This window comes from Carettochelys insculpta, chromosome 10 (assembly GCF_033958435.1).
Source record: "Carettochelys insculpta isolate YL-2023 chromosome 10, ASM3395843v1, whole genome shotgun sequence".
NCBI classification, from domain to species: Eukaryota; Metazoa; Chordata; order Testudines; family Carettochelyidae; genus Carettochelys; species Carettochelys insculpta.
The window spans coordinates 7,063,055-7,079,857 of record NC_134146.1 but is presented as its reverse complement, the minus strand read 5'-3'; the positions used below and the strand labels follow the sequence as shown (position 1 = coordinate 7,079,857).

Here is a 16,803-nt window from a genome sequence, read left to right as displayed (position 1 = left end):
TAGACATTTTTAAAAAGTTTCAAATTGTTTGTTAGTGACGTGTCACAATTATTCCAGTAGACCTGATTTCACTTTTCAGAAGTACAGGCCCAGCCATGCCAATCAGAAATAGCTCTACGTAAATAAAATTGATTCTGTTGTAGGGGGTTCAGAGGGTGAGAAACAGGCCCTGGATGCAGCTTTCTTTGAAACAAGAATTTTTTTTCTACCATTGCAACACATTTGTTTAAACAACTTAATTGTAACTAGTTGGTTGGAAGAAATTGCCTATAGGCAATAAACTTGGCACACTTACAATTATGTTCATCTAACATTTTATTTATCCTCTTCGCACAAAGTCCAATTTTTTTATTCATACATATGTTTTTATGCAAACAATGAAAAGTGATCAATGAAGTTACAAGAAAAAAATTTATTGTAAAATTTGAGCTTGTTTGGATGAAATCAGATGTTCAAATCTAGGTTTCAAACTTCTGAGGGCCACAGTTAAGTCAGTGTTTCTGATATGGTTTCCTGTGTACAACCTTCTTCCAAATCTGCAGTTTTATTCCTTGGTTTTGCAAGGAAGCGGTCCATTTTAAACCCTTTCAGTTGTAATTAAACTAAAATTGTACAAATAACAACTTTATCACTTCATGTAATACTTACAATGTTCCAGAGCTAGGCACCCCCAGCTCCTCGCTTTAACCCAATCCCCCATCCCCTCTTCTACAGCCAGGCAGCCCTAGCCCTCCCCCTGCCAGTGTAAGCCAATGCAGGTGACTCACTGGAGCTGCTACCACACACTTCTCCCGCCAAGCGCTGTAGCGGGACTTGTGTGCAGAGTGGTGCACAGCACTCTTGTAGCTCTGAGCATTTGATTGCTCAAAGGGCTGCATATGGCTCCAGCACATGTACACCCTGCACTGCTCTTGTGTACCCCTCAGGGCACACGTACCATGCATTCAGAAACTCTGGTGCAGATTTACTGTTATTAAAACCAGATACAATTTTACTACTAAATTGTTATACCTGTTTAAATTACTTCATTTTGTTTCTGCTGCATATATTGCTTTTTTTGTTGTGAGGACTTTTTAAGAAAACATTGTACTAAATATAGCTGAAGTAGTGCATAGTCACTCTGTCTAGCACATAAACTTCACCTATGTTTAATAAGAATAAATACAGAACTTTTAAAATGTACTGCAAAAGAATTGCAGAATTTCCCAAGCAGGTCTTTGGCCATGAAAGCTTATGCTTGAAAATAGCTGTTAGTCTATCAGGTGCCACAGAACTTCTTGTTTTTGAAGATACAGATGAACTCGGCTACCCCTCTGATTCCTATTAAGAGTAGTTTCTCATTCAGATCATACCTAATTAGACTTACTTCTATACCCAGGCAATTGATATATTTTTCTCTGAATCAGACCAAGAATAAGGAGAGGCAGTTGAATGAAGGGAAGAAGAAAATCTTTACCAAGCAGAAGGAATATGTTCTTAATAGGGGTGGCCTATTTAATAGCTTTCCAAGTTACTAAATTCTGAACAAGTTGATTTATATAGCAATCTTACACTTCACACTCCATTAACTATAAATATTTCTAGAACTTAATGTTTGTCTTCTCATCATGCTTCTCCTTGGGCACTCACCCTGAAAACCACTGAGCAGACCAAGTCTGTAATTAAAGAGTGAAACACTGAAAAGTAAATATCACTGCTATTTCACCAGTCTGTGTCCATTCAATGGCATGTTTCAGTAGTTAAAATGAGGTAATCCTGGCAAGAAGTAGGATACTAGATGTTGTATTAAATGTTGTATAAAGGGTTTCACCAGCAAAAAAATCAGAAGTTAGCACCTGGGTTTGCTTGCTGTTCAGAAACTTGTCAGTTTTAAGGTGCTGGAAATTCCTATTATCACCTTAGTATGTGGTCAAAACAAAAAGTCAAGTAGCACTTTAAAGACAAGCAAAATAGTTTATTAGGTGAGCTTTCATGGGACAGACCCACTTCTTCAGACCATAGCCAGACCAGAACAGACTCAATATTTAAGACACAGAGAACCAAAAACAGTTCTGTGTCTTAAATATTGAATCTGTTCTGGTCTGGCTGTGGTCTGAAGAAGTGGGTTTGTCCCACGAAAGCTCATCTAATAAACTATTTTGCTAGTCTTTAAAGTGCTACTTGACTGCTTTTTGTTTTGATAGTGTATAGACTAGCACGGCTTCCTCTCTGTTACTTAGTATGTGGGTGTTCAATCTTTTTATGGGGAAAAATTTTAGAATGTATAAAACTAGATTCAATTTACACTGGAATGGGTTTAAAACTCATTTTCCACCCTTAATTATGACAGCTCCAAGGATAATTTAAGAGTGGTGCATTAAGAGCTGCTGGATAGAAAATATGTGTGCTGTGTTAGCCAGACATAATGGAACTGAGCTGAATCTTGGTTTAATGAATTCCTGCCCGACGAAACACTGTTGCTACTTGCTTGCAGCCCATCACTTTGGTCACAAGACAAGGGCCTTTGAGTTCCTAGTGCTAAGCTGCCAGTTGGGGGATTTAAGAACTGTTAAAAATACATCTGCAGTATCACCGTTTGCCATGTAGGCAACACACATTGTATCAATTAGTAGCAGAGGCAGCAGGGTATGTGCTTTAAAGTTTAAAAGGTCAGTGAAATACTGGGATACCAAGAGTCGAAGGAAGACCTTATTATCTGTCTCTGCGAGTAGTACTCTTTCACAGGGCAACAGCCGGTTGGGCCCAATCCTATTGTGTAGAGATGGAAAGGGGGCACAGGGAGCCATTGCCCCTCTGTCCAGCACGCAGGAGAACTCTAGGAACAACTTCTTTAGTTTTAAAGGTGAGTGGGATATAGCTGGACAGGATGCAGGAGGTGGTGGTGACTGCATCACTGGGGGGTGCCTACTGCTCCATGCTGCTGTTCTGAATCAATAGCACCCACTGGGCTGCCACTGCTCCATTTTATTTCCAAAAAGGATCTTGCCATCAGGTTGTGATTAAAAAAAAATTCCCTTAAAGTAAGCAAAACAAAAAACCTCTTTCCTCCAAAAATGTGTCCTTTCAGTCTCAGAGCATTTACACAGTTTACATTTGCTACAGTAGTTCTATACACAATGTAGGGTGGTTTGAGCTGATTTCTAACTTCAAGTAGATGTCAGAGAATTACACACCATGACGTAAGTAGGCTTACGTCATGACAACAGCACAGACCATAGACTGTTAAAAGAAAACTCTCAAAGCTAAATTAAGACTAATGCAGAAACCTATCATTTTGGCCAGAATGCTTGGGCCTTGTTTGGTAAAATAGAACAGCATACACCATTGCAGTATCTCTGTGCATTCAGAGAAGGCCAGCTCAGTGTGAAACTGGCATTTCTGTGCAGTTCTGACAGCCACTGGGGTCTAGCTTTGAAAAGGAAGCCCTAGCTTGTTCAAAGCTGTTGAAATATGGAGAGTTTTCTTCTTCTTGGATGAGGGGCTTTAATTCCCAGCACTACAAGAACTGTGTCTTTTGGACAAAGGTACAGTGCTATCCAATCACAGGCCAACTTTGTCAACTCACCCCACCGATATTTTCTGAAAGGAACTTGTTTTGATAGTATACACTCCATCTATGGTAAAATGTACACATTGAACCTGAGCAGACAGTAATTCACTTTACAAAGTGGCCTCTAGTGGCGTAACTTCTTTTAAAATTAATACCTCCAACAGGTTTATTAGAAAATTTCATTGAAGAAAGTTAGGACACTAATCCTCAGACCACAATTACTCAGAGAAAGATGTTTTCTGTCTTGTACACCTGAATGAAACTTATTGCAGGAAAGTAACAAAAAAAGAAGTATGCAAACAAGAGGAATCCATTATTATGCTCCACAGTAAGGAGAAGCAAAGGAAAGAAGGGTGAATGTGAAAACTGACACAAAAACCTAAGAACTCCAAGGTTTTATTGATGTTACATCTTTGAAGAAAAATGAAATTTACATGATCAAAAATCCACAGATTTTCATAAAGAGCAAAACCATTCATGAAACAATGAACCACAGCAGTATTAATGCCCTACAGATATGTTTTAAAACTCTGAAGAGTTTGAGAGAGAGAAAAAGAGCACTTTTAGGAGGGAAAAATCAGAAAAAAATCCTGATGTGTACATCAGATACAAAATATTAACCTTGGTAGCATTTACAGCTGGAAGTGGTTTGGGTTTTTGTTTGTTTGAAAACATGGGGTGGGTAGTTTGCCAACTCTTCAAAAGTGAGGAAACAGAGCCTGTCTCAATTTAAATAATTGAAAACTGCTGTTCCGTAGCAGTGCCATAAGGAACACAAAGTGGACCCTCTGAAAACTGCAACGTTGGACCAGTTCAAGGCATGACTCCAAGCTTGATGAATCCTGGAAAAACAAGCTCCACCTCAAAACACTTGTTTGAGTTAAGGACTCATGCTATCACCTTCTCACCACTCACTGCGTATGCATTTGCCATATGCTCTTGAGTGAGATATCTGTGGCTGATAGAATCATGTCCAATAGTGGTTGTATGTGGCAACAGCTACATGAACTGACCTGCTGCTTTCAACAAACTTTGAACTTCCATTACTAAACATCTACAATCCCCTGTAAGCACTTCCATCTCTTCCACAGGTGCAAAAACCGTACCTTGATCCTATTTCCTATGCAGAAATCAACCCAAAGGCAAATGATAAAAACGCATACATCGACATCCCACTCCATTTCTCAGCAGTTTCGCAGACATACTGGAAAAAAAAAAACCCTAGTATTTGATATAAAAATTGTCTATGCAACAGTCTTACTTCATCTTTTCCCCTGGATCATAATTCCATGTGTGCTCCTAGATCTGCAGAATGGAAAAAAAGGATGAAAATTAATTGTTAGGTTGAATTTCAGCCATCTGTGAAACTGGATTTACAAGCCTAAAGACTGTTCTCTTAGAACAGAATTACACAAATGAATCCCCCTAAGAACTGTAAGGGCTACTTGTATGCAGTAATCTCCTTGACCAGGGTTTCCCCTAATTTTTTTTTTGGTCCATGGGCAGAGTAAATTTGTTATGTGCACCAAGGCATATGGGGATGTGCACCACCAGCAGAAACACATGCTGCAGGCTGTGGGCATTCTACTGATCAGCTGAATGGCACCTAAATCTCTCCTGGGTGGCCACCAAGCACACAGGGAAAACTGCCCTTAACCTTTGTATTAAATGGCATTTTTTCATTTATTGACAAATTAAGAGGTAGGTTGAAATTTATGAACTTACAGCCAGCCTTGAGGTCTGTGCTCATGTTACTGGAACCCTGCCACGCAATTCTCTTCAAAAAAGCTGCTCTTGCTTTTTGTGATCAAAATTATGCCCAATTTTTCAATCTGCTCTCCAGTACATTTCTTAACCAGTATTTGCAAAGTTCTAATGATGACTTGAAATGTATTGCAGAAGCTATATATTAGCACTATTCAAAATACATTCCAAACTACAGCCAAAATATGGTAGATAATTTACTTGAAATGGAGAAGAATGAAGGGTGTTCAAAATGGTTTAGTTCTGCTTATAGGAATACTTACAATTGTCTACAATGGTGCAAGTGCACTGTTGCTGAAAACTACTTGAGAACATGCAATATAGACTGAAGCCTGTGTCCTGCCAAATGCTTCCCAGTAGTAAGGATGACATTCAATGTCTGGAAAATTCCCCTTCTGTTCAATTCACAGAAGTATGAGGTGCTTTGCTTAGCCTAGATTCGTTACAACATTTGCATCTTGAAAAATGCACACAATGTACCAATAAATGTCTCTTCCTCATGTCATCTGCAGTTGACTTCCACTAAAAAAATGTAGTTATGCCAGCTTACAGTGGCACAGTTATCTTGTGCATCATATGAGGTAGTACACGTCCATTAAAATGGTCAAGTAAGAAAGTACTTTCCAACAGCTGGGAAGAAATTCAGGTGAACGCTATTGCAGACTGTGCAATGTGAGGGCAGCAAACTTTTAGTTTCAATAACAGCCATTTCTCTAAATGGAAGACTGTACAGCTTACCTTTTCTGTCTGGCTGTTGCATCCCATCTGCTGAAGTAATGGTTCCAGATTCTTTCTCTTCCTGGAAACGACTGTATAGCTGTTTAATTTCTTGATCATAATCCTGCCACTCTGGGACAATGCGCACTGCTGCCTGCAGCTTGGGCTCTTTGGTCATTGGGTTATTACACTGCAAATTAAACATGGTTCATTACTGAGACAGATGAACTTTGCACACATGCAAATAAAGACAGGTCTGTGTTCACTCACATACGTTGAAGTTCCAAGTTTACCGGATTTTAAAAGCAAAGTGAATATGGGACATACTTCCTACTGGATCAGAGTAGTTGCAATTCAACTATCTACAATACCCAACTGAAAAGGAAAGCCACTCCTACTGCAGCATGTTTCGTAGGAGGTGGAGAGCATACAGGTTAAAATCTATTCTCAACTCATGCTAACAATCACTTCTCCAGTTAACCAGGAAATTGATACAGGAGGAAGAAGCAAAGCAATGCTTGCAAAACAAAAAGAGAAAATTGCTGGTCAGTAAAGATGTGGGCAATCTGCGTAAGGGACAGGCTCTGTGACAGCCTCAGCACAGAATCACAGGGCTAGAAGGGACCTCAGGAGGTCATCTAGTCCAGCCCCCTGCTTCAAGCAGGATCAACCCCCACCAAGTCATTCCAGCCAGGACCTTGTCCAGCCGGGACTTAAAAACCTCAAAGGATGGAGAATCCACCACCTCTCTAGGCAACGCATTCCAATGCTTCATGCGCCTGGTGAAGTAGTTTTCCTAGTATCTAACCTACCCCTTTCCCTCTTCAACTTCTGACCATTACTCCTTGTTCTGCCATCTGACACCACTGAGAACAGTTTCTCATCCTCCTTTTTAGAGCTCCCCCTCAGGAAGTTGAAGGCTGCTATTAAATCACCTCTAAGTCTTCTCTTCCGTAAACTAAACAAGCCCAAATCCCTCAGCCTATCTTCATAGGTCTTGTGCTCCAGACCCTTTATCATTTTTGTTGCCCTTCGCTGAACCTGCTCCAGCAAATCCACATCCTTTTTATACTGGGGGGCCCAAAACTGGACACAATATTCCAGATGTGGCCTTACCAGCGCCGAATAAAGAGGAATAACTACTTCTCTAGATTTGCTCCAAATGCTCCTCCTAATGCACCCTAGTATGCCGTTAGCCTTCTTGGCTACAAGGGCACACTGTTTACTCATATCCAGCCTTTCATCCACCATAACCCCTACATCCCTTTCCATCGTACTGCTGCTGAGCCAGTCGGTCCCCAGCCTGTAACAATGTTTGGGATTCTTCCGCCCCAGCTGCAGGACTGTACGCTTCTCCTTATTGAACCGCATCAGATTTCTTTTGGCCCAGTCCTCCAATTTATCCAGGTCCCTCTGGATTCTCTCTCTACCCTCCATCGTATCTACCTCTCCCCCTAGTTTTGTGTCATCCGCAAACTGGCTGAGGGTGCAATCCAGTCCCTCATCCAGGTCATTAATAAAGATGTTGAATAACACCGGCCCCAGAACCGAGCCTTGCGGCACTCTGCTTGAAACAGACCGCCATCCAGGTATTGAGCCATTGACCACTACCCGTTGGGCCCGACCATCAAGCCAGCTTTCCATCCATTTTATAGTCCAAGGATCCAATCCGTATTTCCTTAACTTATGGACAAGAATGTTGTGGGAGACCGTATCAAAAGCCTTGCTGAAGTCAAGGTATATCACATCCACCGACTTCCCCATGTCCACAGAACTTGTTACCTCGTCATAGAAGCTAATCAGATTGGTCACGCAGGACTTGCCCCTGGTAAATCCATGTTGGCTACTTTTGATCACTTTCCCCTCTTCCAAGTGCTCCAAAATGGATTCCTTGAGGATTCCCTCCATTATTTTCCCAGGGATTGAGGTAAGGCTGACGGGTCTATAGTTCCCTGGATTGTCCTTCTTTCCTTATGTGAAGTTGGGAAGTGCTACTGTCTCTATCTACTGAAGGTCAGTCATGCAAGTATTGGCCATCTTCACCTATTCAAGGCAGCACTACAACCTTTTTATCCATGATGATGTAATTCATCACTTCCTCTGCTTTCCTTGAGATGTCCTACTCGTTTCCACGGCCACAGCTTTATTAATCCTGTGTCTGAGGTAGTGCTTCCTTAAACTCGTCAGGCACATCACAGACTATCCTGTATCTTAATGGTTTCTTTTCTTTCTCTTTGCGTACTTTTTAGTGCTCAAATAGCCACAGGACCTCTCTAAATGGCTAGGAGCTCATCCCTGGCCATAACATCTATAAAAAGAATAAGGAATGCTGTAGCACCTTAGAGACTAATAGGATCAAAGCTTTTGTGGGTAAAGCCAACTTCATCAGATGAACTGGAGTGGAAATACAGAGGTGGGTATATTGGTAAGAAAATTACTGCAAAAGAAAGTTGCTGTCCGTTGTAAATTAGGGTCATTGGTCAAGGTGATTGTGAACATTCATTGTGGCTGATGGGGAGATGTGAACCTCCATGGAGGGGAAATTAACTCTGTGAAGTGTTAACTAATTTAGAGCCTTATCCTTATTAGGCCTCAGGCTTTTTTCATAGTCTATAAAATGTCTCCAAATGGCTAGTGTGTCGCTGACAGTCAAGTCTCTCATTACTTGATTTTGTAGTAGAGGAGCTTTTATGGAAAGTTGGGTATCTGGCACCTTTTAAAAACGCCCAGATAGTGGAGGGAAGGTGAGTTTATTTGGTCTCAAGGGGCAGGCTACCTCAGAGAAGGAAGATCTGTCCTCCCCACATCCTTGGGTTAAATTTAGCCTGGTCCAACAGGTCTATGGAAAGGAAGTCAACTTGGCCCTCTCCCTGCTGTGTGCCACTCAGATCCTAACTACTGCACATTGGTGAAAGGTGAATGTCAACCAGCGATTTCTACTTTTTGGTCAGTTACCAAAGGGTAGTGCTAATCTCTCTATTTTACAGCAATATGCTAAGATACAAATTAAGTTAAATCTACTTATGAGCCATAATCGCCTTACCAGATCAATGGTTTTTGCTCTCTTCTTTGAAGAATCATCACACCATGTTTCACACCAAAGCCACTCCTGTGGCAGTGATTTAATAGGCACCTGATGGATCATGTTGTTCGGCAAATCCTGTTTGAAGGACAAAATGTATTAGCGGTATCCACAACAGTGGGCGGGGAGGGGGGGAAATCATTTACCTCAGAATTCCCAAGGATTGTCCTATGAGAAACTATAACCTGTAAAGCATAATGTGTTTTATATGCAAGAAGAAAAATAAGGGTTTTCTCGTGAATGAAAGATGAATTACTTAAACAAAAATCTATAGAAGTTAGATTCTCTGGCAAAAACCAGAACCAGCCCCCATACAGTTTAAACAAATTCCACATTCAATGTTAAATTTCAGTTCATTTATCATTTTGAGAGGTTTTATTTCCATTTGGTACCTGGATTTGTGTCCCTACAGCTAATGCTCCGTGTGCACTAGCTCTAATTGTCGTTTGCCAAAGAGATATTAACAAGAGATTCCAGTGGGCACCTGAACAGTTGTTTAGAAGATGGAGCAATGGCCCCATGGCACAGTAACAGCACAGTTACTCTGCCAAACTGTCCCACTAACTCCTAACACTAATAAAAACATTTGTAATCTACACACAAGATTATTCTAATACTGTATACAGTTCAGATGAAAAAAGTCTCTCCTCTATACATATAGCTGAGCACATAGGACTACAGGGGGAGGCATAGCTCAGTGTTTAGAGCATTGGCATGCTAAAGCCAGGATTGTGAGTTCAATCCCTGAAGGAGCCATTTAGGGGTCCAGGAGCAAAGAGATTTAACAAAAAAAAAATCCATCAGGGATGGTGACAGGTCCTGCCAAGAGGGCAGGGGACTGGACTCAATGACCTCTCAAAGTCTCTTCCACTTCTACAAGATAGATATAAAAATAAAAATGAGTATTTGAATACACAAAGCTTTCTTCAGCCTATAACTAGGAAAACCCAAGGAAGACTGGACAACTCAAGAAACTGGTAATGGATTAGACAGACTTTTACCTTCACGACCTTAATTGCAATCTGGTTGATGCTAACAATAACCAAACATTATGATCTAAAATCTTTCCATTGTCCTATAAGATATAACCTGAATTGGTCTGAGGACCCTTCCAAAGAGAAAGATGTCCATACCAATGAAGCGTCACTAAAACTTTATACTGTCTTGAGAGATCAGCTGAGAGGCCAAGGAGCAAACAGACATTGACAATTAAATGTCACACCCAGAGATTTTTCTTATATTTGTACTGAGGACCACCTGCCAGGCAGTGAGGAAACCTGAACTGTGGCTACTGCCTGTGTGCAAGTGTTTTCGTTTTTATAATAGAGGACTTCAGTGGGAAACCCAAAGTTTTAAGAATTGATGCAGACCTGAAGAAGTAAAGCACTCAGGGCAGAATGGACTACAATATGTGTTCTCTTGTAGCAGCCTGCCACAATGCAATTTCATGGGTCTTGTTTTCATTTTTTTGAAAACCTAAGTAAAATTTCTACCTAATATTGAAAAACTAATAGTCAGTGAAAACGATACTGATGATACAACTGCCCAGGAGAAAAACGTGTAACACTGAAGCAGTGTTCTGCCTGGAATTAACCTTACATCTACAGAACTCAGGCTCCAATGCACTGTATGGGCTACAGCATAATGATAATACTCATTATTGCTGTTGAAAGTTTGTCACTGTCTGATGAATCCAATTTGAAGTGTGGGATTGGTACAATGCATCAGAACAACCACTAGCTTAAAACTACCATGTGTTAGGGAATGGAGAAATAAAGCAAGCAAATGTCAACTTGGAATAAAGCATCAGATTAAAGCACAACCTTTAGCCAGGGCTCCCTTTAGAAGAAAAGATACATCACCTTGACAGGAATTAAAAGATAAGAGAATTGTAAGTATATGAAAGCTACTGTCTCACTGCAAAAACTAAAAATCAAAGCACACACACCTGATCAAGGTTGGAAAGACTGTTAGGATCCTGACTCAGACCTTGATATTGTCCTCTTAGCCGGTCTCCAGCAGCTATCTTCCTAAACTTTTTCAGATCCACAACATATAGAGCACTAAAAACAAAAACAGCACAGTTGTTAAAAACATGACACCTGTCATATCCATTTACAAAATTCAAAAAGGATGTAATTTTAGCTGAACCCACCCAGAGGAATGAAGTTATGATGTATAAATTCAAAGACTCTCTGAAAACAGTATCCCAGTATTGTTGGCTCATTATCCAGTCTTTCATTACCTTCAAAATTTAACCCAGCAAGAGCCCTATGGTCTACCTGATAATACTGAATTCTTCAGTACCTGATGTGGTATTGTCTTCCAGCCAAGTGACTTGCCCAGTATCCTGACTTCCAGAACCTGTAGCCATCCATCTCTCTTCGGCTTTCACAGAAAGGAGTATAGCCATAAGGTGCACCTTCCAAATTGAAGTCTCTTAACTCTTTGAGGTCTGTCCGCACAATCTAGCAAAGGGAAATGTATTTTACTTAGCCTGGGCACAGACACTTTGGCAAACTAGTGTGGGATTATTTTTGAGGTGTGGGTTAGGACTTCATTGTTAAAGTTGAAAAAGTATTCAGAGAAAGATTAATTATAACCTGCCCTAAGCAAGCCAAATAAGGGACAAGGAGATATGGCAAGGAGGGGCGGCTCCTCCCAGCTCTGCCAAGCCCTGGGGATAGGGGTAATGGGGGAAGAGGCAGCCTCCAGCCCTCCCTGGGAGCCTCAGGGAAGTGGCAGCCCCCAGTGTTCCCCAGGCAAGTGTAGCTGCTGGCCCTTCCCAGGAGAAGCAGCAGCCACGCAAGTTCCCCTGGCACTCGAGGAAGTGACCTATTTGCTCTCTGGCCAGCAGCTGCAGAGGTGCTGGCAGATAAGGTCAGCAGCGGGAGGGCCCAAATACAGGGCAATTAAAAAATAAGTAGGGATGCCTTTCTGGTGTCCCAAATACAGGAGCGTCCTGATAAATACGGGCTGGATGGTCACCCTGCCCTGCAGACTATTAACTCTCCATTATCCTACAACTGCAGAGGTGTTAATTGCCCACTTAGTTTTAAGGGATGTGAACGGCTTATGTTTAACTGGCCACTCGGGTCACTTCTCCAGCCTTGCTGAAGAGCTCTGTGAACCTGGAAAGCTTGCCCATTCCACTAACAAAAGGTGGTCCAAAGTGTTATGTCCACCTTGTCTTTTAAATGTTAGGCCTCTGAGAGGACCAGACAGCTGCTTAGCCCGCTGATAGGTCTGTGCTATCCATTTGCTGTATACGCATTTTCTGACTTTGGAATACTTTACTTAACTTCTTTTAACATGGATGTTTGTGGATTTAATTCTGTTTACTACACCTATGCTGACCTCGTAATTCCTGCCAACAGTCCCAAAGCCATCAGATAACCTACCTGATCGGCATCCACAAACAGGAATTTATCAACCACCAGTGGGAAGAGCACATCCAGAAAAAGGATCTTGTAACCCCAGATAATCCGCTGTTTTTCTGTTTGCTGATGAAGCCATCGTGGCCATTTGTACTGGACAAGTTCATACTGGAAATTGTATTTCTCTGCCATGTATGGAATGAACTCCTGAGGAGGAAAAATTATTTGTCTTGACGGCATTTCTGTGTTTGTCTCATTATAGAAAAACAATTTTAAATGAGAAGGAAAGGCCTGGGCGACTTTGCCGCCCTTGAGTAAAGCACTACTTTTTGAAAGGGTGTTTTGATTCTAAGCTAACTATAATGCTATTGTTATTGCAAACAACTTGACTGCATAACCTAGGTCCCAACACTGTGTAACAGTCACATCAGAAATGTAATAATCAGAATGTAATCTTTGAAATTCAGCTCAACACCTTGGGATATCTTTCTACCCCCAGTTATGACACTGCTAAATTTTATAAACAGATCAGGGGGAAGGGGTGTAGGGGAGTGTTAAGGTTTTGAGTTAGAAAACATTACTTGAGTAAAAGATGAACTAATGCAATAAAACTAAAAGGAGAAAAGATCAGATCCATGTCAGGAATAGCTTCCCAACAAGGTCCATTTGGCTGTGCAAGTTTTCCCAAGCAATTTGGGAGACATTCCAACCCTTGGACAATTATAATAAACCCTGAAGAAATTCTAAGTGTACATTAGAGAAAAATCCTGGATCAGCAGAGAGCTAGAACTAGAGAACCTAATAAGCCTTTCCCTGCAATCCCCCCTAACACATGTGATAACTGCAATAGAGTACTTCAGGGACTGCTGTATTTTAACAAACCCAGTATTCAAACAATGTAACAGAAGAGAGTCATGTGTAGTTTTTAATATTATTAAAGTCCACTAAATGATTTCACTGAGTGACTTTGGTTTTGTAGCTCCCAAGATGTCAGAATGTACCTCTGAAAACGTGCATTAGAAAAGAAGTTTTAATAATACTAAAATCCTAGTTTAAGAAAAAGATGCTGGTGAACCCAAGATTGTTACTTGTCCAACAAACTCCTGGTGCAGTGTGTTTGGAGCAGCAACTAATCTACTGCTGGCCAAAGGTAGAAGCATATTACTTCCCCACTGGACCAAGGAGGAAACAAATCATGAGACAATTTGTTCTCTGACCTGAAGCAGCCAAGACGGCAAAGACACAGAATCCAGCCCTTAGTTAATTTTTCTCTGTCTAAGCAGATGCTTCATTTAGAATGAAAAGCTGAACTAGATCAGACCCTGAGCCACTAAGGCCACTTACATCTCTGACAATAACCAATGCCAGATAAATGAGAGGAAAGCACAAAATGGATTTAATAGATAGCTGTGCATTGGTATGCCCATTGGAGGATGCTTCTTTCTTCCCAGTTAGGTTTGTCTCATCTCCTGAAGCATCAACAGGCTGCCTGACATGGGGTAGGGAAGCTGGTGATTTAAATGGGCCTGAGGCTCCTGGGTGCCAGCACTGCTACAATGGCAGCGGCCAGAGCCCCAGATGGTGCTGAAGTGCTAGCTGGGGGAGTCTAGCCCCAGCCTAAACCCTTCCACCTGATGCCCTGCCCCTTCTGGGGACCCAGAGCCAGCCCCCGACGTAGGACCCAGCAAAAACTGTGGGCCGCCCTGCGCAGCAGGATTGATGTGTCATATGTATATACCCCTTTTTATTATTATACATGTGTAATCCTTTTCTGAATCCTACTAAGCTGCCTGCCTATATATCTTGTTGCCTCAGTTTAATCATGTTATGTAAAAAGGTATTTCCATGCATTAATGTTTTATTTACTACTTTCTGCCTCCTATTGCTCTTGCTTTAGCATGTGGGCACAACTGGCCTCTTCTATAACCCTGGTGATTTTATATACATCTTTCATACCACCAATTCTTCTAAAAAATTAAAGGTATTCATATTTCTAGTATCTTCACACAGAACTTTTTCCATGCCTCAAATTATTGGCCCATCTCTGAGCTGTGTCTCTTCCTGCTCTGTCCTTAGCACACCTACCTCACAGGTTACACACATCTTCATGCAGTTTAAAAAGAAGCTTCCTCTGTTTAATGGCCATCTAACTCCAGGTTTGCTACTCTGTGCACCTGTCTCTTTAAATGCCGCCTTACAAAGTTAAGCCACTGTCAAACTGATCTTCACTTACAAAAACTTAATAAGATTGCAACTGTACTTCTTGTTTGTCATAATAAAGAGATATCAAGAGATTGTTGTACAGTTTTTCATGTTGATTAGCATGGGACTTCTCTACATATTTAAAGAGCAAATGATTAAAAAAAATGAGGTATGAAGATGACAAATGTAATAACCCTTAGAAAAATTTTTTACCTTTACTGGTGCCCTTAGTAAAAGATTTAGTAACAAACCTTGAATGTAGGTGACAAGTAGTTCTTCAAGAACCAGAATTTCACCGGGGTCTTAGTGTGTTTCAGCACAGACAGCATCATTATTCTGTCAAAAGCAATAAAAGAACAAAGTTTTTGTATGTCTAATCAGCAGGAAAATCTCCCCCAGTTGTAAAGACCTTAGCAATGTGTTATTGCTAAGAAAGTTAGTGCAGCTCAACTCTGCAGCTAGCTCTCTGCTTAACAGCTAGATTACAGGTAGTTATTTTCCTACATTATTCTACTGAATGCAATTTGTTCCAGATTACCGACCATTATGCACCAAAAACAGAAAACACAGCTGCAACCTATTAAAAATCAGCTTCAACAGTTAAGTAAAAAAAACTTAAAAAACCTGGACAATTTATGCCTGAATATACAAAGTGGGACATTCTCTAACCTAATATATAGTGAATAAAGTATTAAGAGAGTGATCAGCTGGCGTATTATCTATTAGATAAAGGGCTTAAATCTATTTTAGCTATTTTGTAAAGAGCAAAATAGCTAAGACTACAAATAAAAGTTATTGAATAAATATTCTGTGCCTTTAAAATCAACGTTTTATCTTTGCCTGAAGGTTTGTAATATGAATATTGGTTTGTAGCAAGGCGAGTATCTACAGTGCTCTTGTGCCTCAGTGACAACTACTGAACAAAGCTTGCCTTAACAGTTCACTTCCTGTAAGCTGCCTAAACAGAAAGGTTCATAAAATACTCCAACGTTTCCAGTGGTCTTGAATCTAATGGGAGTTTTCCCACTAGATTGCACGTTTTTTCAATACAACCCTTAACAGTAAGAAAGAAGATCTGTGCCAAGTGAAATACCCAGTGTTTTTAACAACTCTGCAACAAATTGGTCATACATAACAAAAACTGTCAGATAATTACTGAAAAGGAAATTGGTCAGGATCCCACAGCTTCCAACTACTTTTTAAGTATATTGACTGAGAAAAAAATGACAGTCTTCAGACTAACCGGAGGAATCTTTCATACAGGTGTCCTGATGCCACAGAGAATATATTAATCACATCATCTTTATCCTGTTTCACTTCATCATTCTTCTGCCCACCTGTAAATCCCCTAAAATCAGGAAAAATGCAGTCCTTATTAGAGCACCTCTACCTATGTGCAGTGTTACACAGCAACAGGGTTTTCCCCAAGGCCAAAGCTCTCACTGGCAAGTCAGCAGAAGTCAAGCAGGCTGCAGACACAATGTGCTCAGGCAGTGGGAGGACAGGCATGCTTTGTGGTGCCGGCTGATTTATATTGCTGATGGGCTCTGAAGAGAACCCTATTAATGAGACCTCATCAGCCCTAAGGAGGCTGTCTGCCATGTCACAACCCAGTTGAAGAAAATTGTTGCCTTGACCCAACATAATTGTATCTTTTGACGAGCATTCAAGCTCCGGGGTGGGGTCACGAATGCAGAGTGTGCAGGGGAACATGGGCTCTACAGTAGGGCCAGGAATGATGGGTTTCAGGTGCTGGAGGGGGTTTCCCAAGGGCTCAGGGCTGCAGTGGGGAGAAATCACTCTCCCTAAGCCCTGAAGCTGCCAGGGGTGGTCGGGTGTCCCAGTAGTGAGCAGCCAAGAGAGGGGACCCACTCCCCGCCAACCCCAGCACAGATGAGCCTGAGCCCCAAATCCCTGTCCCACCTTGAGCCCCCACAAACCCTGAGCTCCCTCCTTCACCCCAAAGCCCTCATCTCCTGCCCCACGCCAAATCCCACTCCCCCCAGCCCAGAGCTTGTACACCACACTTGCACTTCAATCCCTAGGCCAGAACCCCTCCCTAACCCTAAACCTGAAGCCCTTCTCCTGCACCCCAAAGCTTTCATGCCCAG

General features: G+C 41.4%; 1 protein-coding gene across 3 annotated transcripts in view; it reads right to left on the bottom strand.

The window, feature by feature from the left end:
• Positions 1-3,778: 3,778 nt before the first annotated feature.
• Positions 3,779-16,803, bottom strand: part of UGGT1 (UDP-glucose glycoprotein glucosyltransferase 1) — an 85,989-nt gene continuing 72,964 nt past the window's right edge. For all 3 annotated transcript variants that reach the window (XM_075004451.1, XM_075004448.1, XM_075004450.1), the window contains exons 34-41: positions 15,936-16,040; positions 14,944-15,028; positions 12,515-12,697; positions 11,421-11,581; positions 11,062-11,176; positions 9,075-9,191; positions 6,053-6,221; positions 3,779-4,855 (exon numbers count right to left, since the gene is read on the bottom strand). In XM_075004451.1, coding sequence (XP_074860552.1) covers positions 4,830-4,855; positions 6,053-6,221; positions 9,075-9,191; positions 11,062-11,176; positions 11,421-11,581; positions 12,515-12,697; positions 14,944-15,028; positions 15,936-16,040 — 961 coding nt within the window. In that variant the 3' untranslated portion in view covers positions 3,779-4,829. The remainder of the gene's footprint in view (positions 4,856-6,052; positions 6,222-9,074; positions 9,192-11,061; positions 11,177-11,420; positions 11,582-12,514; positions 12,698-14,943; positions 15,029-15,935; positions 16,041-16,803) is intronic.